Below are 27,988 nucleotides of genomic sequence, written 5' to 3'. Positions count from 1 at the left end.
CCCCTCTTAGTCTGGTTTCCACATGTCTGGGAAACTTGGTGGGTTAGGAACTCCTCGGCTGCAGAGAAGAATCATACATGGAGGATGTGGAAAGCTTAGGGACGCCCCCTTAGTCTGGTTTTCACATTCCTGGGAACCTTGGTGGGTTAGGAACTCCTCGGCTACAGGGAAGAAGCATACATGGAGAATGAGGAAAGCTTAGGGACCCCCTTAGTCTGGTTTACACATGTCTGGGAACCTTGGTGGGTTAGGAACTCCTCGGCTGTAGGGATGAAGCGTACATGGAGGTTGAGGAAAGCTTAGGGACCCCTTTAGTATGGTTTCCACATGCCTGGGAAACTTGTTGGGTTAGGGACTGCTCAGCTGCAGGGATGAAGCATACATGGAGGATGAGGAAGGCTTAGGGACCCCCTTAGTCTGGTTTGAACATGCCTGGGAACCTTGGTGGGTTTTGCACTCCTCGGCTGCAGGGGTGAAGCAAACATGAAGGTTGAGGAAAGCTTAGGGACCCGCTATGTCTGGTTTCCACATTTCTGGGAACCTTGGTCGGTTAGGGACTCCTCGGCTGCCGGGAAGAAGTGCATATGGAGATTGAGGAAAGCTTAGGGACCCCCATGTCTGGTTTCCACATGCCTGGGAACCTTGGTGGGTTAGGAACTCCTCGGCTGCAGGGAAGAAGCATACATGGAGTTTGAGGAAAGCTTAGGGACCCCCCTATAGTCTGGGTTCCACATGCCTGGGTACCTTGGTGGGTTAGGGACTCCTCAGCTGCAGGGATGAAGCATACATGGAGGTTGAGGAACGCTTAGGAACCCCTTAGTCTGGTTTCCACATGTCTGGGAACCTTGGTGGGTTAGGGACTCCTCGGCTGCAGGGATGTAGTATACATGGAGGTTGAGGAAAGCTTAGGGAACCCCTATGTCTGGTTTCCACATGCCTGGGAACCTTGGTGGGTTAGGGACTTCTCGGCTGCAGGGAAGAAGCATGCATGGAGGTTGAGGAAAGCTTAGGGACCCCCCCTAGTCTCGTTTTCAAATGTCTGGGAACCTTGGTGGGTTAGGAACTCCTCAGCTGCAGGGAAGAAGCATACATGGAGTTTGAGGAAAGCTTAGGGACCCCCCTATAGTCTGGTTTCCACATGCCTGGGTACCTTGGTGGGTTAGGGACTCCTCAGCTGCAGGGATGAAGCATACGTGGAGGTTGAGGAAAGCTTAGGAACCCCTTAGTCTGGTTTCCACATGTCTGGGAACCTTCGTGGGTTAGGGACTCCTCGGCTCCAGGGATGTAGTATACATGAAGGTTGAGGAAAGCTTAGGTACCCCCTATGTCTGGTTTCCACATGCCTGGGAACCTTGGTGGGTTAGGAACTCCTCGGCTGCAGGGAAGAAGCATGCATGGAGGTTGAGGAAAGCTTAGGGACCCCCCTAGTCTCGTTTTCAAATGTCTGGGAACCTTGGTGGGTTAGGAACTCCTCAGCTGCAGGGAAGAAGCATACATGGAGTTTGAGGAAAGCTTAGGGACCCCCCTATAGTCTGGTTTCCACATGCCTGGGTACCTTCGTGGGTTAGGGACTCAATAGCTGCAGGGATGAAGCATACATGGAGGTTGAGGAAAGCTTAGTAACCCCTTAGTCTGGTTTCCACATGTCTGGGAACCTTGGTGGGTTAGGAACTCCTCGGCTGCAGGGATGAAGCATACATGGAGGGTGAGGAAAGCTTAGGGACCCCTTTAGTCTGGTTTCCACATGTCTGGGAACCTTGGTAGGTTAGGAACTCCTCGGCTGCAGGGATGAAGTATACATGGAGGTTGAGGAAAGCTTAGGGACCCCCCCATGTCTGGTTTCCACATGTCTGGGAATCTTGGTGGGTTAGGGACTCCTCGGATGCAGGGATGTAGTATACATGGAGGATGAGGAAAGCTTAGGGACACCCCATGTCTGGTTTCCACATTTCCAGGAACCTTGGTGGGTTAGGCACTCCTCGGCTGCAGGGAAGAAGTATATATGGAGGTTGGGGAAAGCTTAAGGACCCCCCAATGTCTGGTTTCCACATGGTTTCCTTGGTGGGGTAGGGACTCCTCACCTGCAGGGAGGAAGCGTACATGGAGGTTGAGGAAATCTTAGGGACCCCCATAGTCTGGTTTCCACATGTCTGGGAACCTTGGTGGGTTAAGGACTCCTCGGCTACAGGGATGAAGCATACATGGTGGATGAGGAAAGCCTTGGAACCCCCTTAGTCTGTTTTCCACATCCCTGGGAACCTTGGTGGTTTAGGGACTCCTCGGCTGCAGGGATAAAGCATACATGGAGGATGAGGAAAGCTTAGGGACCCCCTTAGTCTGGTTTCTACATGCCTGGGAACCTTGGTGGGTTAGGAACCCCTCGGCTGCAGGGATGAAGCATACATGTAGCATGAGGAAAGCTTAGGGACCCCCCAAGTCTTGTTTCCACATGTCTGGGAACCTTGGTGGGTTAGGGACTCCTGGGCTGCAGGAATGAAGCGTACATGGAGGATGAGGAAAGATTAGGGACCCCCTAGTCTGGTTTCCACATGTCTGGGAACCTTGGTGGGTTAGGAACTCCTTGGCTGCAGGGATGAAGCATACATGGAGGTTGAGGAAAGCTTAGTGACCCCTTTAGTCTGGTTTCCACATGTCTGGGAACCTTGGTGGGTTAGGAACCCCTCGGCTGCAGGGATGAAGCATACATGGAGGTTGAGGAATGCTTAGGGACCCCCCCATGTCTGGTTTCCATATGTCTGGAAATCTTGGTGGGTTAGGGACTCCTCGGCTGCAGGGATGTAGTATACATGGAGGTTGAGGAAAGCTTAGGGACCCCCCATGTCTGGTTTCCACATTTCCGGGAACCTTGGTGGGTTAGGCACTCCTCGGCTGCAGGGAAGAAGTATATATGGAGGTTGGGGAAAGCTTAAGGACCCCCCCTATGTCTGGTTTCCACATGGTTTCCTTGGTGGGTTAGGAACCCCTCGGCTGCAGGGATGAAGCATACATGTAGCATGAGGAAAGCTTATGGACCCCCCAAGTCTTGTTTCCACATGTCTGGGAACCTTGGTGGGTTAGGGACACCTCGGCTGCAGGGATGAAGCATACATGTAGCATGAGGAAAGCTTAGGGACCCCCCAAGTCTTGTTTCCACATGTCTGGGAACCTTGGTGGGTTAGGGACTCCTCGGCTGCAGGAATGAAGCGTACATGGAGGATGAGGAAAGATTAGGGACCCCTAGTCTGGTTTCCACATGTCTGGGAATCTTGGTGGGTTAGGAACTCCTTGGCTGCAGGGATGAAGCATAAATGGAGGTTGTGGAAAGCTTAGGGACCCCTTTAGTCTGGTTTCCACATGTCTGGGAACCTTGGTGGGTTAGGAACCCCTCAGCTGCAGGGATGAAGCATACATGGAGGTTGAGGAAAGCTTAGGGACCCCCCCATGTCTGGTTTCCATATGTCTGGGAATCTTGGTGGGTTAGGGACTCCTCGGCTGCAGGGATATAGTATACATGGAGGTTGAGGAAAGCTTAAGGACCCCCCATGTCTGGTTTCCACATTTCCGGGAACCTTGGTGGGTTAGGCACTCCTTGGCTGCAGGGAAGAAGTATATATGGAGGTTGGGGAAAGCTTAAGGACCCCCTATGTCTGGTTTCCACATGGTTTCCTTGGTGGGTTAGGAACCCCTCGGCTGCAGGTATGAAGCATACATGTAGCATGAGGAAAGCTTAGGGACCCCCCAAGTCTTGTTTCCACATGTCTGGGAACCTTGGTGGGTTAGGGACTCCTCGGCTGCAGGAATGAAGCGTACATGGAGGAAGAGGAAAGATTAGGGACCCCCTAGTCTGGTTTCCACATGTCTGGGAATCTTGGTGGGTTAGGGTGTTAGGGAGAATTCTCTGTTTAGGCTGAATTTCCCTACCTAGTGAGTCCCCCAGCAGCTTTGCTGGATTTCTAGGGTTTCTTTTTTTCTCCTGCCAAGAGTGAGACTCTTTTACCCTCACTCTTGGGCATGTTGAAGTGTGTTTTCTTGGTTAAACCTTGTGTTGAATGGGCTATGGGGTCTTTTACTCCATAGGGCCTCATGTATTTTTGTGATGTGGGTTACACAGCACCCTCTGTGCCGTAACCCAGGGGTGTCCTAGGGACTCCCCAACATAGACTCCATACCTTGGGACTGACTACTGTCTCCCAGGGCATGTAAAGTCACCAAAGACTTTACTAGTCTTAAATCCTGAACAGAACCAGTACAAACCATCATATTGTGGACGTACTGGCTGGGGCAATTCGATTGCCCCAGGGTCTGTTAGTCAAGGGGGCACGTCTCCGTCCCCCCTGATCGAGTTTTGGCTGGTGGCAGTGGAAACTACTTTTTATATTCGACCGCGAATATTTTCCTATGGGATTTCCCATTGTTTTAGGCTAACACATTTAATTATTTATTTACGGTAGCCTCAAACATACCGCCGGTTTATATATTTATTATTATAACTCCGGTTGGGATTTTTTGCCAAAACTCGATTCTAAAATGGCGTTGGCGTTCGCCTCTGTAACTCTGACCCGAAGTGGAGCCCCTTGTCCCACTTTTGGCGGGCCTCTCCACAGAAGCCCTCCAAAGTGGTGCCACTCTGTCTGGGGTACTTAGGAGGGGTGGAGGGGGATTTAGGCACCCTGGACTGAGTTACCTTGGTAACTCAAGTCGCACTCCGTCCTGATTGGCCCAAGTGGTGAGCCGGCCGGCTCACCACTTAGCATGTTTGAGTGACAGCTAGGCTGGGTGAATGGGGGTTTGCTGCATAAAAGCAGGGCTTTGGGGACTGGAACTTCAGAAGTCGCCACAGGACCAAGAATCCGACGAGGGAAGAGCTGAGCCGACCTGCTGCGACGACACCACCCGGTGGAGCCCTGCTGAACCGTCTCACCACTTTTCCCAACGACCGAGGAGAACTCTTAGCGGAGTGGCTCCTTCCCTTGACTGGTGGGGACAACCAGTTTTCACCTTCTTTTCGCTTCTTCGAGGTATCTCGTGGCCGCCTTGCCCGTGCCAAGCACCCCGGCAACCGGAATACCACACTTTTACCACAACCGCGAAAGTCGGTACAACCCTTTAACCGGAGGACTCCGCGGCTGGTTTCTTCCCGGGCAGTGCAACGACCTTCTTCTTCTGCTCTTCAGCGAGAACTCCTTCTCCCCTGACTGACGTTGAGCCTTGCTGCCACTGCCTGGAACAACTGCCACCGCTGGAGGATCCTTCCCGTCTAAGGTACCGTGTTCCGCCTGGCTTCCCTTGCCACCGACTGTACGGGGTAGTTTTAGCCCCCGGCTTTCGAACCTGGGAGTGCCTGGGACACCCTGGCTAAACTTTCTAAGCCTCTCTAAACTCCGTCTGGACTCTTTGCAAGACTCTGAATCCCTAATAACAGTGTGATCTTGGGCACATTTTCGCTCTGTCTACTCTAAGAGTGGGCCCTGCCTAGTGACTTTTGCTCACCTGTGACTTTATGCTTCTTTGAGCCTATTGAAAGTGTTCTTGACCTTAGAGTGGTGTGTTTAGCCTATTCCTGCTTTTTCTCTCCCTTCTTTGAACCTACTAGAGTGTCATCTAAAGTTAAGCACTCACCTCTGTTTGAATTATGTGATGTTAACCTAGAGTTGTCTAGATAGGAATAAGGGTTGGGACTGCTTTCCATATAACTGTGTTTGAAGTGTTTTACTATATATTGCTAGAGTGTTTTCAACTTATGTGTTCTTAAAATAAATAACTATATACTTTTGAAACCAAGCTCTGGTCAGTGTTTGCTTGTACTATTGTGTTTGAGTACCTATTGTGTATACTTCGCATACTGCCTAACTCTTCTTGAGGGAAGTCTGACTGCTCAGCCACAGCTACCAGGTAAACCTGGGTGGTACAGACTGCTACCAAGTGGGTTTACTGCTATACCTGTAGTCTTAAATCTTTTGCAGTGTTCCCTAAGGGAACTGCACAGGTTTCTGCCTAACACTGGTGTACAGCGGTGGGATTTGTATGGAGTATACATTTTGGTGTGCTTTAGATACCTTAGTGCAACTAACCACAAAGCTTAGCACTGTAAAAGTAAACCTCTAACATGTCAGTTATAGAAAGCTATAGTCAAGAGTCCCTTGCAGCCAAAACTGCTGATTGTTTAAGAGTGCTCTGTAAACATAAGGATCTCATGACTAAGGGCAAGAAAATGGAGCTGATTGAAAGATTGTTAGCTAACCAAAGTATGGGTGATGGTTCAGAGGAACCTACCACTCCAGCAAATGTAGATGACAGTATTGAAATTGACATAGAACAAAATGTTGATGATTTTGAGGAAGAGTCAGAAGAGGAGGGTGAGGCTGTTGTGACTGTCCCCCCTAGGCCTCTGCCTGCTCTACCTGCTGTGCCTACTGGGCCTTTACCAGGTCCCACATTTAGTCCTCAGTACTAGAGAAAATGAAACTAGAATTGGAGTATAAAAAACTTAATGCTCAAACTGAATAGGAACTAAGGCTAAGGGAAATGGAGCTCAAGCATGAGCTAGAAATGAAGAAATTGTCTGTTGAGAATGCTTCTCTCTCTGGCTCCTCTAGAAGTTCCAGTCCTAAAAGACCCTGGATGCCTAAAGAATTGGTTGGTATGTATGAGCCTAAGTTGGATGTGTTGGATTGGTTGTCTCTGTTTGAATATAATCATGGGCTCCAGAACATCACAGGTAATGACTTACTCACCTGGTTGTTCTCTAGGCTTCCCCCTGTTGCAACTGATGTGGTAATGGAGATGGAGGAGGAGGATAAGAAGGACTATGAATGTGTGAAACTAGCTTTGATAGCTAGGTTTGGGAAGACCCCTTCCCAGTATCTTAAGAGGTTTAGGAGCCTCAAAAAGCATGATGGTACCCCTTGGGCTACCTGGGTGAGTGAAGGGTTGAAAAACTTAGAGGGATGGATTAAGGGTTACAAGGTGAACACTTATGAAGGTATGAAGAATTTGTTTATGTTGGAGACTATTTATGATGCCTGCTCTCCTGAGCTCAGACAACACTTGGCTGATTCCAAGGAATTAGATTCCCGGAAACTAGCTAGGGCTGCTGACTTGTGGGTTGCCAACAGGGCCACTCACAAGGACTCTGGGGTAACTCAGAGAAAGGATGGGGAGAAACAGCCTAAAAAGGACTCCAAAGAGAACTCTAATACTACAAATTCCAAAGAGGGCCCCAAACAAAACTATAAGGGTAAGCCACAAGGGAAACCGAATCAGGCTAGTATACCTTCTGGTCCCAGACCAGAAGGAGGTCAGAACAAGCCTCCATTCCAGCGAGCCTTTGGCTCATGCTTTGTTTGTAAGGCTACTGACCATGTGAAAGGAGATCCCAGATGTAAGGGTAAACCTTCAGGGGTCCAGCTTGCCTCCTTAGCCTTCGCTCCAGAAGAGGAAGTACATATGGCAAGTGGAAACTTTCTATTACTGGCTGATGAACCCACTGGAGTCTCAGCTAGTGTTTCTTTAGTCTCTCTGGGGTTGTGGGAACAACAGAACTTAGATGTCTATAACTCTATCCCAGATAATACTAAAGAGTATTATAAGGACAGTGTCCAGGTGAATGGTCAGGAGACTCCTGCCATTAGGGACACTGGAGCCAGCATAACTGTGGTGGATGAATCATTTTTCAAGGCAGAGGATGTTGCTAAGGCACCCAAATGCCTCACCAAGTTAGCTGGTGGGCCTGTGCAGATGTGTCCCCAGTTACCAGTTCTCATCCAATGTAATGATATGGCTGTAAAAATACCTGTCAGTGTACAATGTGAAGTGCCAGCTAGGGTTCTGTTGGGTAATGACCTCAAAGCTCTTGGAGTTGTGTCACATACCCCCAGACCACCTAGCAAGAGGTTACAGGAGCTCACAAAACCTGCAAGAGAGAAAACCCTGAGAGGGTTATCTCAGGAGATGATGACAGAAATCACTCCTCTCCCACTGGAGCAACTTACTGCAGTAACAACCAGATCAGGAGCAAAGGGGCAACCCAAGACTCCTAAGAAAAAGCCAGCAGCAAGCACTCCAGTGCTTCCAACAAGGACTTCCCCTAGGTTGTCCAAAGTTACACCTGTAACTCCTCCTCCAGCTGAGGCTGAGAGGGAGGTACAACCCTGTGTGGTTGAGCTAGACTCTGAGGAAGAGCTAGAAGGAGGCCCAAACCTTATTGGAGATTTGGACCCTGAGGACCATCCTGAGCTGCAGTCTTTACTGGCAGAAGGTGGACCTAGCAGGGCGGCTTTTCGTAAGGGGCAAAGAGAATGTCCAACTCTGGAAGGTCTCCGCCACCAGGCAGATTCTCAGGCTGATGGGCAAGAGCCTGGGAAGTATAGGTTACACTGGGAAGATGGCCTCTTCTATAGTGAACCAACTGAGTCTGAACCTGGAGACTACAAGCGCCTTGTAGTCCCCCAAGAGAACAGACAACAGTTCTTACAATTAGCCCATGAGATACCTTTGGCTGGTCACTTGAGTTTCAAGAAGACCAAGGAAAGGCTCTCTCTCTACTTTTATTGGCCAAAGATGGGGGCTGAAGTAGATAGATATTGTAAGAGCTGCCATACCTGCCAGACTTCTGGTAAGGTTGGTTCCAAGAATGTGGCACCTTTAGTGCCTCTCCCAGTTGTGGGAGTCCCATTTGAGAGGGTAGGGATTGACATTGTTGGTCCCCTTGATCCCCCAACCTCCTCAGGCAACAGGTTTATACTTGTTGTAGTAGACCATGCTACTAGGTACCCTGAGGCAATTCCTATGAGGACTGTTACGGCTCCGGCTGTGGCTAAGGCCCTCCTTGGTATTTTTACCAGGGTTGGGTTTCCTAAGGAAGTAATCTCTGACAGGGGGTCAAACTTTATGTCCCACTACATGAAAGCCATGTGGAAAACCTGTGGAGTTACTTACAAGTTCTCAACAGCATACCACCCTCAGACAAACGGGTTGGTTGAAAGGTTTAACAGAACCATGAAGAGCATGATAGGTGCTTTAGAGGAACCCCTTAAAAAGAAGTGGGACCTTCTACTGCCATGCCTTCTCTTTGCTTATAGAGAAGTCCCTCAGGAGGGAGTAGGTTATTCTCCCTTTGAGCTTCTCTATGGCCATCCGGTCAGAGGTCCATTGGCCCTGATTAAGGAGGGATTGGAAGGTGCTCCTCCCCTCAAGCCAGTCAGAGTGACTGACTATGTGATAGGTCTCCGGAGGAGAATGTCACACATGATGGCAGAAGCAAGTGACAACTTGAAAGCTGGTCAAGCTCTGGTCAAACATTGGCATGACCAGAAGGCTAACATGGTTGAGTTTACTCAAGACCAGCTAGTTCTAGTTATGCTCCCAACAAGGCAGAGGGCCCTGCAAGACAAATGGATGGGACCCTTCAAGATTGTGGGAAAACTTGGAGAGGTCAACTATCTGGTGGATCTGGGCAGACCCAGGGAAGCTCCTAGAGTCTTCCACACTAACAGACTAAAAGCATACATCTCCAGACCTGACGTAGGAGCCTTGCTTCTAGCTTCAGCTGCAGAGGAAGAAGAGAGTGAATCTCTCCCTGATCTCCTCAGAGGTGTGCCTTTAGACGAGAAAGTTGAAGGAGTCAATCTCTCGTCAGACCTGACACCTGAGCAACAAGAGGAGTGCAAATCTATGTTAAATCAGTTTGCCTCCCTGTTCTCACTGTCACCAGGCTTGACCCCTTGGGGCCAGCATGATATACTCACTGGTGACTGTCTGCCAGTCAAAAGCAGAGGGTACAGAATGTCAGAACACATCAGAACCCACATCAAAGGAGAGGTCAAGAAGATGCTTGATCTCGGGGTAATAGAGCCCTCTACTAGTCCATGGTCTAGCCCAGTTGTGTTAGTACCAAAGGCAGGATCCAAAGACTTGAGATTCTGTGTGGAGTATAGAGCTCTAAATGCAGTCACCAAGACTGATGCCCACCCTTTGCCCAGGACAGATGAGTTGGTGGATAAACTTGGTGCAGCCAAGTACCTCAGCACATTTGATTTTACGTCAGGCTATTGGCAAATAGCCCTGACAGACCATGCCAAGGAGAAAACTGCATTTTCAACCCCAGTTGGCTTGTACCAGTTTAAGGTCATGCCTTTTGGATTAAAAAATGCACCTGCCACATTCCAAAGGATGGTGAACCAAGTTCTGGCTGGGATGGAAGATTTCTGCATGGCATACTTGGATGACATTGCAGTCTTCAGCCACTCCTGGGAGGAACATGTGAACCACCTAGGACATGTGTTGCAGGCCCTTGAACAGGCCCATTTGACAATCAAAGCCAGTAAGTGCCAGATTGGTCAAAGTAAAGTGGTCTACCTTGGACATGAGGTAGGAGGTGGAGAAATAAGGCCTTTGCTCAGCAAAATTGAAGCTGTGCAAAATTGGACAACACCAACTACTCAAACCCAAGTGAGAGCCTTCCTAGGCCTCACTGGGTATTACAGGAATTTCATTGAGAACTATGGGACCATAGCTTCTCCACTGAATGTAATCTCCTCTCCTAAATTCCCTAAAAAGGTAAAATGGAATGAGGAGTGCAATCAGGCCTTTGAAAAACTGAAGAGAGCTCTTTGCCAAACTCCAGTATTAAGAGCTCCTGACTACCACCAAACTTTCATTGTACAAACTGATGCTTCCAATGTAGGTATAGGTGCAGTTCTAAGCCAACTGGATGAGAAGGGTAGGGAGCACCCCATTTGCTTCATCAGTAGAAAACTGAAGGATCCTGAGACAAGGTGGGCAACAATCGAAAGAGAATGCTTTGCTATTGTGTGGGCACTGAAGAAGTTTAGGCTATACTTGTATGGTTCTACTTTTGTTATTCAGACTGACCACCAACCCTTGAGATGGTTAATGCAAATGAAAGGGGAGAATCCAAAACTATTGAGATGGTCAATCTGCCTGCAAGGGTTTGATTTCACCATTGAGCACAGGTCAGGGTGTCACCATCAAAATGCTGATGGACTCTCTAGGATGTATATCATCGACTAGAGGTATGAGGTTCATCCAGGAGTGGATTAAATCCTCCTGTCCCTTAGTCTTGGGGGGGGGCGAGTGTTAGGGAGAATTCTCTGTTTAGGCTGAATTTCCCTACCTAGTGAGTCCCCCAGCAGCTTTGCTGGATTTCTAGGGTTTCTTTTTTTCTCCTGCCAAGAGTGAGACTCTTTTACCCTCACTCTTGGGCATGTTGAAGTGTGTTTTCTTGGTTAAACCTTGTGTTGAATGGGCTATGGGGTCTTTTACTCCATAGGGCCTCATGTATTTTTGTGATGTGGGTTACACAGCACCCTCTGTGCCGTAACCCAGGGGTGTCCTAGGGACTCCCCAACATAGACTCCATACCCTGGGACTGACTACTGTCTCCCAGGGCATGTAAAGTCACCAAAGACTTTACTAGTCTTAAATCCTGAACAGAACCAGTACAAACCATCATATTGTGGACGTACTGGCTGGGGCAATTCGATTGCCCCAGGGTCTATTAGTCAAGGGGGCACGTCTCCGTCCCCCCTGATCGAGTTTTGGCTGGTGGCAGTGGAAACTACTTTTTATATTCGACCGCGAATATTTTCCTATGGGATTTCCCATTGTTTTAGGCTAACACATTTAATTATTTATTTACGGTAGCCTCAAACATACCGCCGGTTTATATATTTATTATTATAACTCCGGTTGGGATTTTTTGCCAAAACTTGATTCTAAAATGGCGTTGGCGTTCGCCTCTGTAACTCTGACCCGAAGTGGAGCCCTTTGTCCCACTTTTGGCGGGCTTCTCCACAGAATCCCTCCAAAGTGGTGCCACTCTGTCTGGGGTACTTAGGAGGGGTGGAGGGGGATTTAGGCACCCTGGACTGAGTTACCTTGGTAACTCAAGTCGCACTCCGTCCTGATTGGCCCAAGTGGTGAGCCGGCCGGCTCACCACTTAGCATGTTTGAGTGACAGCTAGGCTGGGTGAATGGGGGTTTGCTGCATAAAAGCAGGGCTTTGGGGACTGGAACTTCAGAAGTCGCCACAGGACCAAGAATCCGATGAGGGAAGAGCTGAGCCGACCTGCTGCGACGACACCACCCGGTGGAGCCCTGCTGAACCGTCTCACCACTTTTCCCAACGACCGAGGAGAACTCTTAGCGGAGTGGCTCCTTCCCTTGACTGGTGGGGACAACCAGTTTTCACCTTCTTTTTGCTTCTTCGAGGTATCTCGTGGCCGCCTTGCCCGTGCCAAGCACCCCGGCAACCGGAATACCACACTTTTACCACAACCGCGAAAGTCGGTACAACCCTTTAACCGGAGGACTCCGCGGCTGGTTTCTTCCCGGGCAGTGCAACGACCTTCTTCTTCTGCTCTTCAGCGAGAACTCCTTCTCCCCTGACCGACGTCGAGCCTTGCTGCCACTGCCTGGAACAACTGCCACCGCTGGAGGATCCTTCCCGTCTAAGGTACCGTGTTCCGCCTGGCTTCCCTTGCCACCGACTGTACGGGGTAGTTTTAGCCCCCGGCTTTCGAACCTGGGAGTGCCTGGGACACCCTGGCTAAACTTTCTAAGCCTCTCTAAACTCCGTCTGGACTCTTTGCAAGACTCTGAATCCCTAATAACAGTGTGATCTTGGGCACATTTTCGCTCTGTCTACTCTAAGAGTGGGCCCTGCCTAGTGACTTTTGCTCACCTGTGACTTTATGCTTCTTTGAGCCTATTGAAAGTGTTCTTGACCTTAGAGTGGTGTGTTTAGCCTATTCCTGCTTTTTCTCTCCCTTCTTTGAACCTACTAGAGTGTCATCTAAAGTTAAGCACTCACCTCTGTTTGAATTATGTGATGTTAACCTAGAGTTGTCTAGATAGGAATAAGGGTTGGGACTGCTTTCCATATAACTGTGTTTGAAGTGTTTTACTATATATTGCTAGAGTGTTTTCAACTTATGTGTTCTTAAAATAAATAACTATATACTTTTGAAACCAAGCTCTGGTCAGTGTTTGCTTGTACTATTGTGTTTGAGTACCTATTGTGTATACTTCGCATACTGCCTAACTCTTCTTGAGGGAAGTCTGACTGCTCAGCCACAGCTACCAGGTAAATCTGGGTGGTACAGACTGCTACCAAGTGGGTTTACTGCTATACCTGTAGTCTTAAATCTTTTGCAGTGTTCCCTAAGGGAACTGCACAGGTTTCTGCCTAACATAGGGACTCCTCGGCTGCAGGGAAGAAGCATACATGGAGTCTGAGGAAAGGTTAGGGTTCCCCTTAGTCTGGTTTCCACATGTCTGGGACCCTTGGTGTCCTCGGCTGCAGGGATGAAGCATGCATGGAGGATGAGGAAAGTTTAGGGACCCCCTAGTCTGGTTTCCACATGCCTCGGAACCTTGGTGGGTTACGGACTCCTCGGCTGCAGGGATGAGGCATACATGGAGGTTGAGGAAAGCTTAGGGATTCCCTTAATCTGGTTGACACACGCCTTCCTGAATAATCTTTTCTGGAAATGTCTCAATAACACAAGAAGAAATATCTTAATGGTCCATGTTCCTTTGAAGCCATCTGAGGCACTGTTCACTTTGTATTGTATTATCTGATTAATGTTAATTACTAGATATTTCAATGTAAGATACAATTCTAAACTGGCCTTATTTCATGGTATTACATGCAATCAGATCATATTTTACAAAACATTTAGAACTGGAGGTTTTAGCCGGTTTGATTTATTCCAGAGTGTGTCTGGTTCTCATTGTCAAACAAAATTGTAATGTATTGTCTGATGAATGGTAATTACTTGATATTGCAATATAAGATACAACCCTGAGCTGACATTCAATCAGATAATGTTACAGGACATTTAGAACTGGAGGTTTTAGCCTGTTTCATTTATCCCCAGAGTGTGTCTTGCTCCCATTTGCAAATATATTTGATCAATATTGTCCTCAATTTGATAACAAGCTTTGTTGCCTCTGGTGGGACTGCCAGGCTTTCTGTGGTGTGACCCAGATGTTTTTTCTCTGCTCAGTTTCAGAACTTTGATAAAAGTATAACTTGTAGTACATTTTCATACGGCTGCTAGGGTTCTAACATTCCATAAAGATGAATAATAATGATGCAAAGCTTGTGGGTGGACCACCCGGCATGGGTTCCAGGGAACAGTGACCTGAGAAGCTGAAATAGTATATAACACTGCTTAGTTACCTGACTAGCCTCCGCAGTGCCACATTAGAACTTCTCTCTCTGTGTCGTAGCTGTGGGGCATTTCCGCGTGCCTGATCCAGCTCCCACCGTTACGGCTATTGGATGTATTGGTGGTGTGTGTGGCCCTGGCTGGTGACACAATGCTCTACACAAGCTCCTGATGCTCCGAGTCCTCGACTTACCATTCCAGTAACACTCAAGACCTCTGGATGCTGCAGTGGTAGATATTCATTGGAATCTCCTGCTAAGATATGATATGATAAGTCATTTATAGTTTGCCTGTACACACGTGTTTCTAGGAGCGGCAAGACAAGGAAGGGAACGGAGGGAGGACAAGACAAACAACCTTATTAGGCCTTGTGTCATTAAAATCTTGCAAGTGTGGAATGCAAAGGGCAGGGGAAGGGGAACGGGGCAGTGCACGGGGTGGAAGGGGAAAGTGCAGTCAGGGCAGCATTGCTCTGAGTAAGTGCAGCCAGGACAGCACAGCTCTGGGTAAGTGCAAGGAGACGGGAGACTGTAGAGGTTACAGCCCCTAGTGCACGACAGGCTCAGAGGCAGTGCGGGGGAGACCGGGCATGAGGAGCTAGGTACCCAGTGAGACTCTGAGGGTAACCAAGTGTTAGGCAGAAACCTGTGCAGTTCCCTTTGGGAACACTGCAAAAGATTTAGGACAGGTGTTAGCAGTAAACCCACTTGGTAGCAGTCTGTACCACCCAGATTTACCTGGTAGCTGTGGCTGAGCAGTCAGACTTCCCTCAAGAAGAGTTAGGCAGTATGCAAAGTATACACAATAGGCACTCAGATACAACAATACAAGCAAACACTGACCAGAGATTTGGTATCAAAGTATATAATTATTTATTTAAAAACACACTGTTTGAAACACTCCAGCACTCTTATTGTAAAACACTCTAAACACAGTTACTATTATAATATATACAACCCTTATTCCTTATCAGATAAGTCTTAGTTAACACCACTTATTTCCATACAGAGGTGAGCGCTTAACTACAGATGGCACTCCAATAAGTTTGTGAAGAAGGGAGGGAAAAAGACAGATTATGGAAAGATACACCACTCTAAGATTTAGGAACACTATTAGCAAGGCAGAAGAGCAAAAGTTACTTGTGAGCCAAAGTTCATAGGCTGGGCCCACTCTTAGAGAGAGCAGAGCACAAATACGCCCAAGATCACACAGTTACACTAGGCTTAAAAAGTCTTGCAGAGAGTTCGAAAAGAGTTTAGAGAGGCTCAGAAAAGTTTAGCCAGGGTGTCCCAGGCTAACCCAGGTTCAAAAGCCAGGGGCTAAATCTACCCCGTACAGACGGTGGCAAGGGAAGCCAGGTGGGAAACAGTACCTTAAGTGGGAAGGATCCTCCAGCGGTGGCAGTTGTTCCTGGCAGCAGGTGCAAGTCTCGTCATCATCCAGGGGAAGAGAAGATCTCGACTTGGAGGAAAGATGAAGGTCTTTGCACTGCCAGGGAAGAAACCAGCCACTGAGTTTTCAGGTTAAAGGTATTACCCTTTATTTCGCGGTCGTGGAAAAACGTGGTATTCCGGTTGCCGGGGTGCTTAGCACAGGCAAGGCGGCCACTAGATGAGTCGGGAAATCGAAAAAACGGTGAAACTGATTATCCCCACCAGTCAAAGGAAGAAGACTCTCCGGCGGGAGATCTCCTCTGTCATTGGGAAAAGTGGTGAGACGGTCCAGCAGGGCTCCACCGGTGGTGTCATCGTGGCAGGTCAGCTCAGCTTCTCCCTCGTCGGATTCTTAGGTCCTGTGGCGACTTCTGACGTTCCAGTCCCCAAAGCCATGCTTTTATGCAGAAAACCCCCATTCACTCAGCCTAGCTGTCACTCAAACATGCTAAGTGGTGAGCCGGCCGGCTCACCACTTGGGCCAATCAGGACGGAGTGCGACTTGAGTTGCCTAGGCAATTCAGTCCAGGATGCCTAAATCCCTCTCCAACCCTCCTAAGTACCCCAGACAGAGTGGCACCACTTTGGAGGGCTTCTGTGGAGAAACCCGCCAAAAAGTGGAACAAAGGGCTCGACTTGGGTTGGAGTCACAGAAGAGAACACAAACGCCATTTTAGAACCGAGTTTTGGCAAAAAATACCAACCGGAGAATTAATATTAATTAAATAAACCGGCAGTATGTTCGATGCTAACGTAATTAAATAAATAAAGATAGTAGCCTCGAACAATGGGAAAATCCCATAGAGAAATATTTGCGGTTGAATATAAAAAGTAGTATCCAATGCCACCAGCCAAAACTCGATCGGGGGGGATGGAGACGTGCCCCCTCGACTAACAGACCCCGGGGCAATCGAATTGCCCCAGCCAGTACGTCCACAATATGATGGTTTGTACTGGTTCTGTTCAGAATTTAAGACTAGTAAAGTCAATGGTGACTTTACAGACCCTGGGAGACAGTAGTGAGTCCCAGGGTATGGAGTCTATACTGGGGAGTCACTATGACACCCCTGTGTTACTGCACTGAGGGTGCTGTGTAACACACATCACAAAAACACATGAAGCCCTATGGAGTAAAAGACCCCATAGCCCATTAAACACATCTACAGTCAAAGAAACACACTCAAATCATGTCCAAGAGTGAGGGTAAGAGAGTCTCACTCTTGGCAGGAGAAAAAATAAACCCCAGAAAATCCAGCGAAGCTGCTGGGGGACTCACTAGGTTAGGAAATTCAGCCTAAACAGAGAATTCTCCCTAACACTACCAAGCAACCAGTCGGCGCAGCAGACAGGAAGATCAGCATGGGTGGGAGGGAGAGAAAGCAGAGAAGAAAATGAAGGTGTTATGCTGCTTCCAGAACTTCAGCTGGACCGGCTCAAGTTTGAGAGGGTAGGGACACCGTTTCAGAGGGAGGCACCTGCAGAGGAAAGTGAACTGCACCCTATTCTCTGCCTGGAGAAGCATCTGACCCTCAGAGAGTTGGAGGCAGCAGAGTGAAGGGCTTGAGAAGGAAGGTATTTAGGAAGAGAGTGTTAAATTTAGTGCTGGCCCTGGCCCCAGAAAGCCTTGAGGATGATGCAGAGGGCCTTGAACTTGATCCTTGCAGCCACCGGGAGCCAGTAGAGAGATTTCAGGACTGGAGAGATACAGTCCCTGTGCTTGAGGGCAAGGACAAGTCTTGCAGTCCTGTTCTAGATTAGTTGCAGAGGGCAGAGCGTAGAGGAAGTCAGTTTGAGAAAGAGCCTGTTACAGTAGTCCAACCTTTGAGAGAACCAGGGCTCTGGAGGCAATGAGCTTCTGGGGGAAAGTGAGAAAAGGAACAGTACATCTAAGGGCATTCTTGGAAAGGTCGTGATGTGAGGAGAGAAGGAGAGAGTGGAGTCAAAGATGACACCAAGTTTTTTTGCCTCACAGGAAGGTGAAGTAAGAGGGCCCATGGATGGCGGCCAGAGTGAGAGAGGGAAAGCAGGAGCAGGGGTCCTGATGAGAAGGATCTGTGTCTTACTGGCATTAAGGCAGAGATCATTGGAGGTGCACAAATCCTGAATCGCAGATAGACAGTCTGGAATGTGCGAGAGAGGAGAGGAGGCTATAAGAAGCCGCGTGTCAACCACATAACTCTGAAAGTTAGGGCAGAAGGTGGAGATAAGGTGGGCCAGAGGGGCCACATAGAGATTGAAGAGCCAGGGTGAGAGGTTAGAGACCTGGGGAACATACATTGAGAGAGAGGCGGTGGAAAGAAAGGACCCAAGTTTGACCTGGGATGGTTGGTCCAGGAGGGAATAGGTCAGCCACTCCAGGGCCTGATCTGTGATGCCAGGGTTCTCACAGAGTCGGTTTATCAGGATGGTATTATTGAACATGTCGAAAGCAGAGGAAAGGTCAAAGAGGATGAGGACAGAAAGGGTGCTGGGGTCGAGATTGGAGATCAGATCTTCATGGGTGTTCAGGAGAGCAGTTTCTGTGCGTCTGGTTGCTCTGAAGCCAGACTGATGGTCATCGAGACAGCCAACAGTTTAATCGTGGAGAGTAAGCTAGAAGATGGCCAGCTTTTCAAGGAGTTTGCCCAGGAAAGGAGTGATAGAGATTGGTTGATAGCTAGCCAGACAGGTAGGATTGGCAGAAGGAGGGGGCGCCCAAGGGAGTGCTTGAGGAGAGAGGGGAAAGCACCAGTGCCGAAAGAGTAATAGCAGAAAATCGGCCAAGGCTGGATCAAGGGTGTCAATGTAGTCCCTGATGGTTCTGGAGGAGTAGGAGAGCACCTGTTTGGATGACACTTTCATAGATCAGACTTGTCTAGAAACATGGTCAGGTGTTATAAGAGAGAAAGAGGAGAAAGGAGGAGGAGATGGAGAGGCGGCCGGAGGGGTGCTAAGAGTGGTGGAGGGAGAGGAAGAGGAGAGCGAGGACAGGATGTCCCGAGCTTTAGTAGGGAAGTCAGAAGCCAGGGCCATCACAGAGGGTCTGGGAGTGAACAGGAGAGGTGGATAAGGATTGGCCAGCTCCTTGCAGATTTTGGCCGTGGTGTTAGAGGCCACAGAAACATGGGCTTGGATGTGGACTCTCTTCTTGGACATGACAAAGAGTCTGTATTGCATTTTAAGCAGGCAGCATGCCAGTTTGTCAGAGGATGCATGGAAGCCCTCCACTTCCTCTCAGCCACCCTGCACTTGCATTTCAGGGCGGCGAGGGCAGAGTCACACCAAGAGTTACAATTGGAGGTTGGTTTCAAACAGATTCTCATAGCAGCTGCAAGGATGTCCATAGTGTTGGAAATGGCAAGATGCCAATTAGAGAGGGCTGCTGACAAGGGCCATGGCACCCTCTCCCACACACCGCATCAACACTGTCACTGAAAGCAGAATCAGTTAGCAAGAGCCTGGTTGGCTGCACTTGTCTTTGAAAAAGATGGCAGGTCTTACCCCTCTATTCACACTCTCTCTATACGACTATGAGGTAGCAAAAAGAAAAACATTGAAGCACAAAACAGAAAACTGAAAAAATAAGCAATGTTACTATATGCCTACTACAGGAAAGAGAGATGTCATCCATATTTCAGAATGAACTACTATTTTTCTCTTTCTCCTCAGACCATAGGTGATATTATTAGATGTGTCCTTTGTCTCTTTCTCCTTAGAACCTATCTGATATTATCACATGTGTTCTTTGTCTCTTTTTCTTCAGAACCTTTGCACTGTACATAAGAGATTTGTCTATTTGTTCTGAATTACATGTGATCCTTGTCTCTTCCTCCTCAGACCCCTAGCTCACTGGTATTATCACAGCTTCTCCGTGTCTCTTCATCCTCTGACCCACTTGCATGTGTTTTTTATCACCCATGTCCTTTGTTGCTTTCCTCGTCAGACCCCCCGCTCTGTGTGCAGTGAGAGCTGTCACCCTGGATACAGAAAGCTTCAACGTGAGGGAGAGCCAATCTGCTGCTATGACTGTGCCTTCTGCCCAGAAGGAGAAATCACTAACACAAGTGGTAGGTAATAACTACATATTTACTGGTCTATCTAAATTGCTGATCTTTGATTCCTATCTTGTGTGCAAGTGGGCAAGTGATCTGTGCAGGGTAGGGTGCTCTTGGGCGCTCATTGGCGCACTTACCCATAGCGCTTGGAAGAGAGTGACACCCAAGTATTTGGGAGAAGTGCAGGATAGGCAAGATAGACGATGACACCTTAATACTTTGAACAAAATTATGTCCACAATATAATAAGCAATGTTCACATACCTTTGCAGGTAAAACCTCTGCATAATCTGCAATAAGCTTGAAGAAAACACACTTCTGTATGTGAGCGCATTCGCAGACTACTAACTGCAGAATACACAGGAAGTTAGAAGGAGGAGAATAGGACATTGCTTACTCAGCATCCACTAGCAGATCTATTGGGATCAATTAAATTGCTAATCCTATAGGAGGAACACTTTTTGGGTGGCTTCTAACTTCGTTCCCCCTGGACGAATCCTCACCAAACTTTGCAAAAAAAAGTAAATGGCCCACTCTGAATTTTTTCTGCAAAGTTTGGGGAGGCTTGGTCCAGAGGGGGCAAAGTTATAGGGGGGTCCAAAATTTATTTTTTCCCATTGAGTGAATGTGAAAAAAACTTTGCGCACGCTTACAGCCCAAACTGCTGGACAGATTCTCACCAAATTTGCGGCGGGAGCAGCGGCTTGGTCCCGAAAGCGTGCTTTTGTAAATTTGGTGAAAATCTGTCCAGTAGTTTTTTAAAAAACAATCAAAAAATAGGTCTAAAGAATTAATGATATCTATGTCCGCTCCGCGGACACACTTCCCTGTTTGCTTCACGGGCAGGACACCGATTGGCTAATTGGCTTGTGTCATGTCCACGGACATGCAACGTGTCTGTCAATTGGCTGGAGTGAGGCGTGATGTGCGTCAGATTGTTCCGATGCGTCTGCCATCTTGGATCAGCCGACAGTGCAGCGGCGAACAGAGGCGAAATGCAGTTTTGGGGAGTGTTTTGGTGTGCAAGAGTGCTTGGGGAGGTTTGGGGAGTAAGAGATGGGTGAAATACTGTATTTGTTTAGGTGGCAGGTGCTACTGATGTATTTGCCATACCCGCGCTGATCGGGATGTTCGTAATTAGTGAAAATGTGGGGTGTCCTAAGGATAGTATTCACGTCCGTGCTGTCCGCAGGCAAGTTGAGACTGTTGTAAGGACACGCGCGGTGTCAGCGGACATAAACAATGACCATATGCAGCAGTTAAAATGTTTGATTCTATGGGTGTGATATGCTGCGGTGGTTGCGGCCAGGGTCTAGAGTCTTGGGTGTATGGCCGAAGTTATAAGCCACCATGGGTGTGATATGCTGCGGTGGTTGTGGGCAGGGCCTAGAGTCTTGGGTGCATGGCCATGCACCCAAGACCGAAGTTATAAGCACTGAAGTTATAAGCCAACATGGGTGTGATATGCTGCGATGGTTGTGGGTGTGATATGCTGCGGTGGTTGCGGCCAGGGCCTAGAGTCTTGGGTGCATGGCACCCAAGTCTGAAGTTATATGCACTGAAGTTATAAGCCACCCTGGGTGGCTTATAACTTCGCTCTTCCTGGGTGAATTCTCACCAAACTTTGCAGAAGGTGTGATATGGGTGGGCCCATATAGACAGTTAAAATGTTTGATTCTATGGGTGTGGTCTATGGGTGTGATATGCTGCGGTGGTTGTGTCCAGGGCCTATAGTCTTGGGTGCATGGCCGCAGGCCATAGGCTGTGGTAATTGATGAAGTATTCGCTTCTTTTACTCTATTTGGAGGATTTGCAGTCAGATCCTGTTGTATTTCTGTTTGAATTAGTTTTCTTTTACAACGTTTTCCTTTTTGTGGAACAGGCTATGTTTTTAGATGGGGGGTGTATAGTGAACGTAGTCTATTGTATCCTAAAAGGCAAGGAATATCAGCGTTTACTTTACTTGCATCAAAGTTGATTAGAAATAGACCGTCAGGTGTAGTGCTATGTAGCTCATGCCTTCTTTAAAGACTGTGTTACCTATATCTATCAATGCTTTGTCTAGGGTAAGACCTTGTGATTTATGAATGGTAACTGCGTATGCTAGAGTTAGCGAAAATTGTTCTCTGCGTACATAGATGTCCTTGAAGAGAAGGAATCAAGCTGTTGAGCGCCCTATCCTTTTTACTTCTGAAAGTTTGTCAAAGATAATATTGACAAACTGAATGTTGTTGTCACGTGGGTATGTTTGAAAGCCAACAACTGTACCCAGTGCTCCATTAACTAGTCCTTGCTCCACGTCAAGGTTATGTTTAAGCATTACTCTACAGTTCAAGGATAATTTTATTATTTTCTCCAAACCAGCTGTGTTGGAGATAGAATTTCCTAAGGTATTTAGTCTTGTGGCTTGTTGACACATGGGTAGTGTCATACCATGTAAGTCCAGTTTGTCTGTGGAGGAAATTTCAATTATTGGTTGCATTTCTTTTTTCAATATTGTTTCATTGAATTTGGAACAGCTTGCAAGAGTTGGCATTAAGGACCCACAATTGACATTTTTGTGCGCTAATTGTTCCATAACATCAGTCGCACATGAATTATGGCCATAAAGCGCATGGATGTGCCGGGTTTTTAATATTGTTTGTGCTTCTTGAGATAGTACACCAACTCTAATACTTTTTAAAATGTTGGTGTAAGTGAGGTCTGCAGATTGGCGCATGTTTTCTGTTAATTCTCTGTATTGGAAATGTTGCAAAGGTTGACATTTCCTATGCTGCCAACAGTTTTACGGCAGAGTTTGTGTCCTAAGGTTTTAAAAATAGGTTCACCTTTCACTGGTGTCAATTGAAGAAGATCTACGAAAACAATAATGTGTTTCCTCCAAAGAGCTCTTCGTAGTTTGTTTTAAGTACTTCTTGCAATCTGAGGTGAATCAAAGCCAACATTAGGTTGGAGACCATGCTCACTTCATCTATTAGTATGATATGATGATATGATATGGCATTTGTAACACGCCTATACACAAGTGTTTCAAGGCGCAACAAGGCAGGGAGGGGCGAACAGGGGGGAAAGACAGACAACGATCCTACTAAGACAGGTGTCATTCAGATCGTGCAAGTGCAGGGGTAGGGGAAAGGGAAAAAGTACAAGGGGAAGGGGAGAGGGGGAAGTGCTGAACAGGGTAAGTAGAATAATAAATAAATAAATAAATAGGGCCAGCTGGTGGCAAGTGCAAGGTAAGTGCAGACAAGTGCTGGGAGGGGAGGGCTGTTGGGATGCAGAGACAGTCCCGCAGTGCAGGGGTTGCCAGGGAGGCAGTGCAAGTGAAGAGTGACTGGGCCTAGGACCGAGGTCGGTGAGAGTGGCCCAGTTGCAGAATCAGTGCAGTTTTGGTGAAGAATTTAGCAGGGGAGAGGGAGAGAGAAAGCAGAAGCAAAGAGGAAGGTTTTGAGGTGCTTCCGGAACCGAAGATGGTTCTCCTCAAGTTTCAGGGAGGCAGGAAGGCTGTTCCAGAGGGAGGCCCCTGCCGTAGAGAGAGATCTACCCCCAGCTCGTTGCTTCGAGAAGCAGCTGACCCTGAGAGAGTTGGAGACAGATGAACAAAGGGCTCGGGAAGGAAGATATTTAGGAAGAGAGAGTTGAAGGTATTTAGGCCCCAGGCCCCAGAAGGCCTTGTGGACAATGCAGAGGGTTTTGAACTTAATCCTCGCAGCCACATGGAGCCAGTGTAGAGATTTCAGTCCTGGAGAGATACGGTCCCTGGGCTTGAGGCCAAGGACAAGTCTCGCAGTCCTGTTCTGGATGAGTTGCAGAGGGCGGAGAGTGGGGGCAGGCAAATTAAGATAGAGGTTGTTACAGTAGTCCAGCTTCGAGAGAACCAGGGCTCTGGAGGCCGTGAGCTTCTAGGGGAAGGAGAGGAAGGGAAGAATACCTCTGAGGAGGTGCAGCTGGTAGTGTGACTTCTTAGAGACGTCAGATATATGAGGAGAGAAGGAGAGTGTGGAGTCGAAGATGACCTTGAGGTTTTTTGCCTTGCAGGTAGGAGCAGGAAGCGGGCCATGAGAGGCTGGCCAGAGCGCTGCAGGGAACCATTTTCATTTGTTTTAACACTCTGCGTAGTTCCATTGCAGCTTCTGAAGAAAGTTTGTAATATTCTAATTTGTTTTGGACTGGAAGGAGTAGTAATCGGTGTAAAGTGACACTGCCTATGTTGTAGGCAGCTAAACCTGTGAGGGCAGTTACAACAGCTGACAGTTTTGTTGTTTGTCAAATGTTGAAGGAACTTGCTGATGATTTTGATTAAGAATGTTTTGCCTGCACCAGCTTCACCACTGACGTATTTTAGTATAGGTTTGTAATTTTGGCAGGTACATTCTTTAATTTCATGTGCAATTTCTTTTGTTACTTCTTGTTTAATGGTGCGCTGCTCTTTGTTCAGTTTTGATTGTAGTACAGTTAAGTCTTCTGTATCTTCTTCATAGTGACACATGGTGTTCTCTACTTCTGTCATAGCTAATTCTGCCTTATTTGCTATTAGTGGCTGTCCCAGTTGTTCTTGACTTCCTGTTACAGAAGGTTGACTACTGTCGGGAGTGTCCTTATCTAGTTGGGCCTGGAGTTCTTCTTCGTGTTGCTGTTCATTCTGCAACATTGTTTTGTACTGCGTAAAGTTTATATCAGTGATAGTGCTTTCATTTGCTTTGAAAGCGTCTTCATAGGAGTCATAGTTTCTAGTATCTCTTCTTCTTTTCTCCATGGTTTAAAAAGTTGTAGCAGGGACATGTGATATAGTTCTTTCTGTTGAGGGTTTTTTAATGACAATTTGATATGATTAATTAAGCTTTGTTTGGTAAGTTTCACTAAGCTGCCTTCACAATCTGTCACTTTGTATTTACGGTTTTGTTCATCAGGTTTTATATTATTTTTGTATGTGAAGTTTTGGGCTATGTGGTATAGACACATGGTTTCCAAAGTGGTACTCCTGTTCGTGTAGTATGTGTCTAGTAAATTGTTTTTCAAAATGTCTTGGCTGTCGGGATCATTTTTGGCTATTGTTTCTATGTCCTCATATGATTTGAGAACTCTTTTTCTAGATTTAGCAGGACCAAGATTTAGCCATACTATATTTTCAGATGTTCCATACAAAGCAGTAGCGGTTAAACGATCTGCAGCTTCATAGGAGACACATTCTCTATGACAGAGCATTTTTAATGTCCAAGCTGTACAATTTCTGAGATAGTGTTTTGTCTGATGATAGGTCATTCCAGAGATTTTGAAGCTCTGTTTTTTCTGCTTTTGTTAAGTAGGCTGTAACATATCGTGCAACTGCAGTGAAATTGTCTGCAATGTACTGCACATCTATGTTTGCATTCCATAAGAGGGCAATGATTGTATTGTAATCATTGATATATTTTGATTCTTCTGTTATTTCTATGTAATATGTGTTCTTAGGTGATTTACCTTTAACACTATGTCTAACTGAAGACATGAAGTTGTTCACTTCACCTGTTTCTGTAACTGGTTTAGGGAAACCAAAGTGGCATTTGGTGTAGTATTTCCCTTTGTTTTTGTATTTGCTACGACAATATTTGCCACATTTGTGTCTTTGAAATTGTACAATGTGTGCATGAAGATAACTATTTGTTGCTTTCGATGGAATTTCACAAGTGACATATTTTTCGAAAAAACTGTGAAACAGTGGAATCACTGTCTTGACCAAATTTAGGAGCATCTTTAATCCATAAAAGCATGTGGATAAGTGGTGCTCCTCTGGCTTGGTATTCTTTCCTCCAAAAGAAGTGTTGCACTTTTCCCAGGGGATGAACAGTTTTATTACAAATAAAGTGTAGCATAGCAATGAAATGATGATGGAAATATCTTGAAACATTAACAGGATCTAGAGAGCAAAGTTCTCCAGGTGTTAGTATATCTATGTATGTTTTGTTTTTGTTTGATATGTGTAGGAAATCATGTAAATCTTCCCATGCATATTCTGCACAACTTAATGTAACAAACCAAGTGGGTGGGCCAAGGTTTCTTATCATACAACGTACATCTCCGTGACGTCGGAACCAGTACTCTTTCGTACCACGCATGTTTGCAAACAGATTTGTAATGCTTGATTGTAAAACATCATCTTTTTCTTGCACTTTTCGTATTCATTGCATCGCTGACATATTTTGAAAGTGGGTTCCTGATTTCAATAGGTGTGCAACTCCGTAACATAGAGTTGCTAGTTCACTTTCAAAGAGTAGGTGGAATATGTATTCCACATTTTGTCTAAATCTGGGATCTTCAGAATACATTCATAATGAGTGGTATTCTGATGCTGTTATCTGAGTGGGTCTATCATCGTATCTTCCACCTTTGCCAGTAGGAAAGAGTAGAGGAAAAGCACATGCTTCTATACTTTTTTCCCTTATGCTGATTGGTGATCCTTTGGTTTGTCGCATTTGGTATGTTTCTAGTGCATCTTCTACGGCGTCATTAGAGTGCAATGGATGAATTGTATAATGGTCTAAAATACTGGATACTGTAGCAGGGTCTAGAAGTTCAAATTGACCAGTTTCTGGTGACTCTTGAATTATTTCAGTTGTTTCTCTTAAGTTTTCTTCAATATTTATTTCTTTGTAGTATTCATTATTGTCTTTTAAATATTGCAAGGCTTGTCTATCTTTATGTAAGTCCACGAGTTGTTGCCAAATGTTTTTGTCTTTTGTAGGTACACCATTTACTAAGACAATTAAAGATTGCTGTATTGGACGTTGCACTCCCAGAGTGTATACATTTTCTTTCAGATCTAATGGTAAATAAACTACTTTGCCACAAATGCCTTTCACCAATTCAGAGGGAGGTATTTTTGCTGTTTTTGGTTAAAGGTATATTATTGCTTGAAATTGGTGCACTGTTTGAATTATGATGCTCTCATTTAAATTGAGTTGTTGCAGGGGTTTTGGTAGTGGGAATAATTCCAAGTTATTTGTGATAGCACGTGAAGGAGCTTGGTTGTTGTGAAGTTTTGTAGTGCAGTAACTGCAAAGTATTAAGGGGGTCGGTTATTTCGTACTTGTTTTCTGCTACAAGGTAGATAGCTAATTCAAACCATTTGGAATCTTCATTGTCTTCTATTTTGTATGTTATGTCTATAGTTTTTGTGTTACTTTCATCAAAAGTTCTGCGGCAACACACACACACACATGGTTTTGTACTTCAACGGATGTACTTTTAGTATTTCTTTTTTGTATGTGTGTAGTAGAAGGTTGCCATGTGCAGAATTGTTGGTAGTCTGTTGTAAAGCTATTGCATTTTGTGGGTGGCTTTCACTTCCAAAATATTTTCTCTGGATATGGTCCATTTCTTGGAGTAGGTCTTTGGGTGTTATTTAAATTGGCTAGTGCTAAAGCAGGACTTTTAGCATAGTACAGTTTGTAGACTAGATTTCTTATAATTGAATGATGTTTTGATATCATTTTGATATGATGGAAGGTGCTTTTGCAAATAGGTCCTGAAATGCAGGCTAATGGATGTCCTTGTAGTCCTGTGTATTTGCGCACTGGACAGGTATCCATATTTTACAGCACTTTCATTTTTAATTTGTCTTTGCCTTTCACATACTGATTGAGGAACTGGTGTGAAGATTTGAAAGATTTTTTGGGAATGTTACACATTGACGTGCATGGCCTTTTGTATACTGGACGCTCTGGTTCAGTCGAATGGAGAGGTAATTCGGAGTTTTCTGGGGATATTTTTGTAAGCAGTATTTCTTGTTCCATTATGATATTAATTTTTTCATAACCTTGTCCACTGCTATTGATGGCAATTGTGTTTGTTTGGTTTTGTTTGTATGCTTCTTCATTAAAATATGGTTCTGTGCTCGTGGTGTGACTCCATTCACCTCCACAGATATTTAAGAAGTTATTTTTGTTGACATTCTGTTTATTGAGAAGTTTTTTTGTAATTTAGTAGCTAGTTTTGTTAGTGCTTTCATTCTGTTTAACACTAAAATGAATAACTTTCTTTTGAGAAGGATTGCACTGTCTATTAAAGCTTCTAAGATTAATTTTCTACGGTAGGTTTCAAGGGTTGTGCATGAATTGTCTCCTGTTTTTATAAGATTCTGAAGGTCTCTGTGGGGGAACATTTTTGCTAAAATACTTTTTTTGGAATGGTTACTTGCTAGTATATCAAGATTCATAGGAGCAGTTTTAGCAGTAGTGGTAGCTGAATTCTTGTTAAGCATTTTTTGTTTCATTTTACATTTTGATAGAGGAGGCAAAGTTTCTGTACTAGATGCTTGTTTTGTTTCGCTAAATGACTGTATTAGCTG

The 27,988-nt window shown here is 46.2% G+C and overlaps 1 protein-coding gene across 1 annotated transcript in view; it reads left to right on the top strand.

The window, feature by feature from the left end:
• LOC138568908 (vomeronasal type-2 receptor 26-like) overlaps positions 1-27,988 on the top strand; it is a 195,164-nt gene that overhangs the window by 25,933 nt on the left and 141,243 nt on the right. The window contains exon 3 of the mRNA XM_069646688.1: positions 19,551-19,674. Coding sequence (XP_069502789.1) covers positions 19,551-19,674 — 124 coding nt within the window. The remainder of the gene's footprint in view (positions 1-19,550; positions 19,675-27,988) is intronic.

This window comes from Ambystoma mexicanum, chromosome 2q (assembly GCF_040938575.1).
Source record: "Ambystoma mexicanum isolate Mex_15411 chromosome 2q, UKY_AmexF1_1, whole genome shotgun sequence".
Lineage (NCBI taxonomy): Eukaryota > Metazoa > Chordata > Amphibia > Caudata > Ambystomatidae > Ambystoma > Ambystoma mexicanum.
This window is presented reverse-complemented; position numbering and strand designations above follow the sequence as displayed.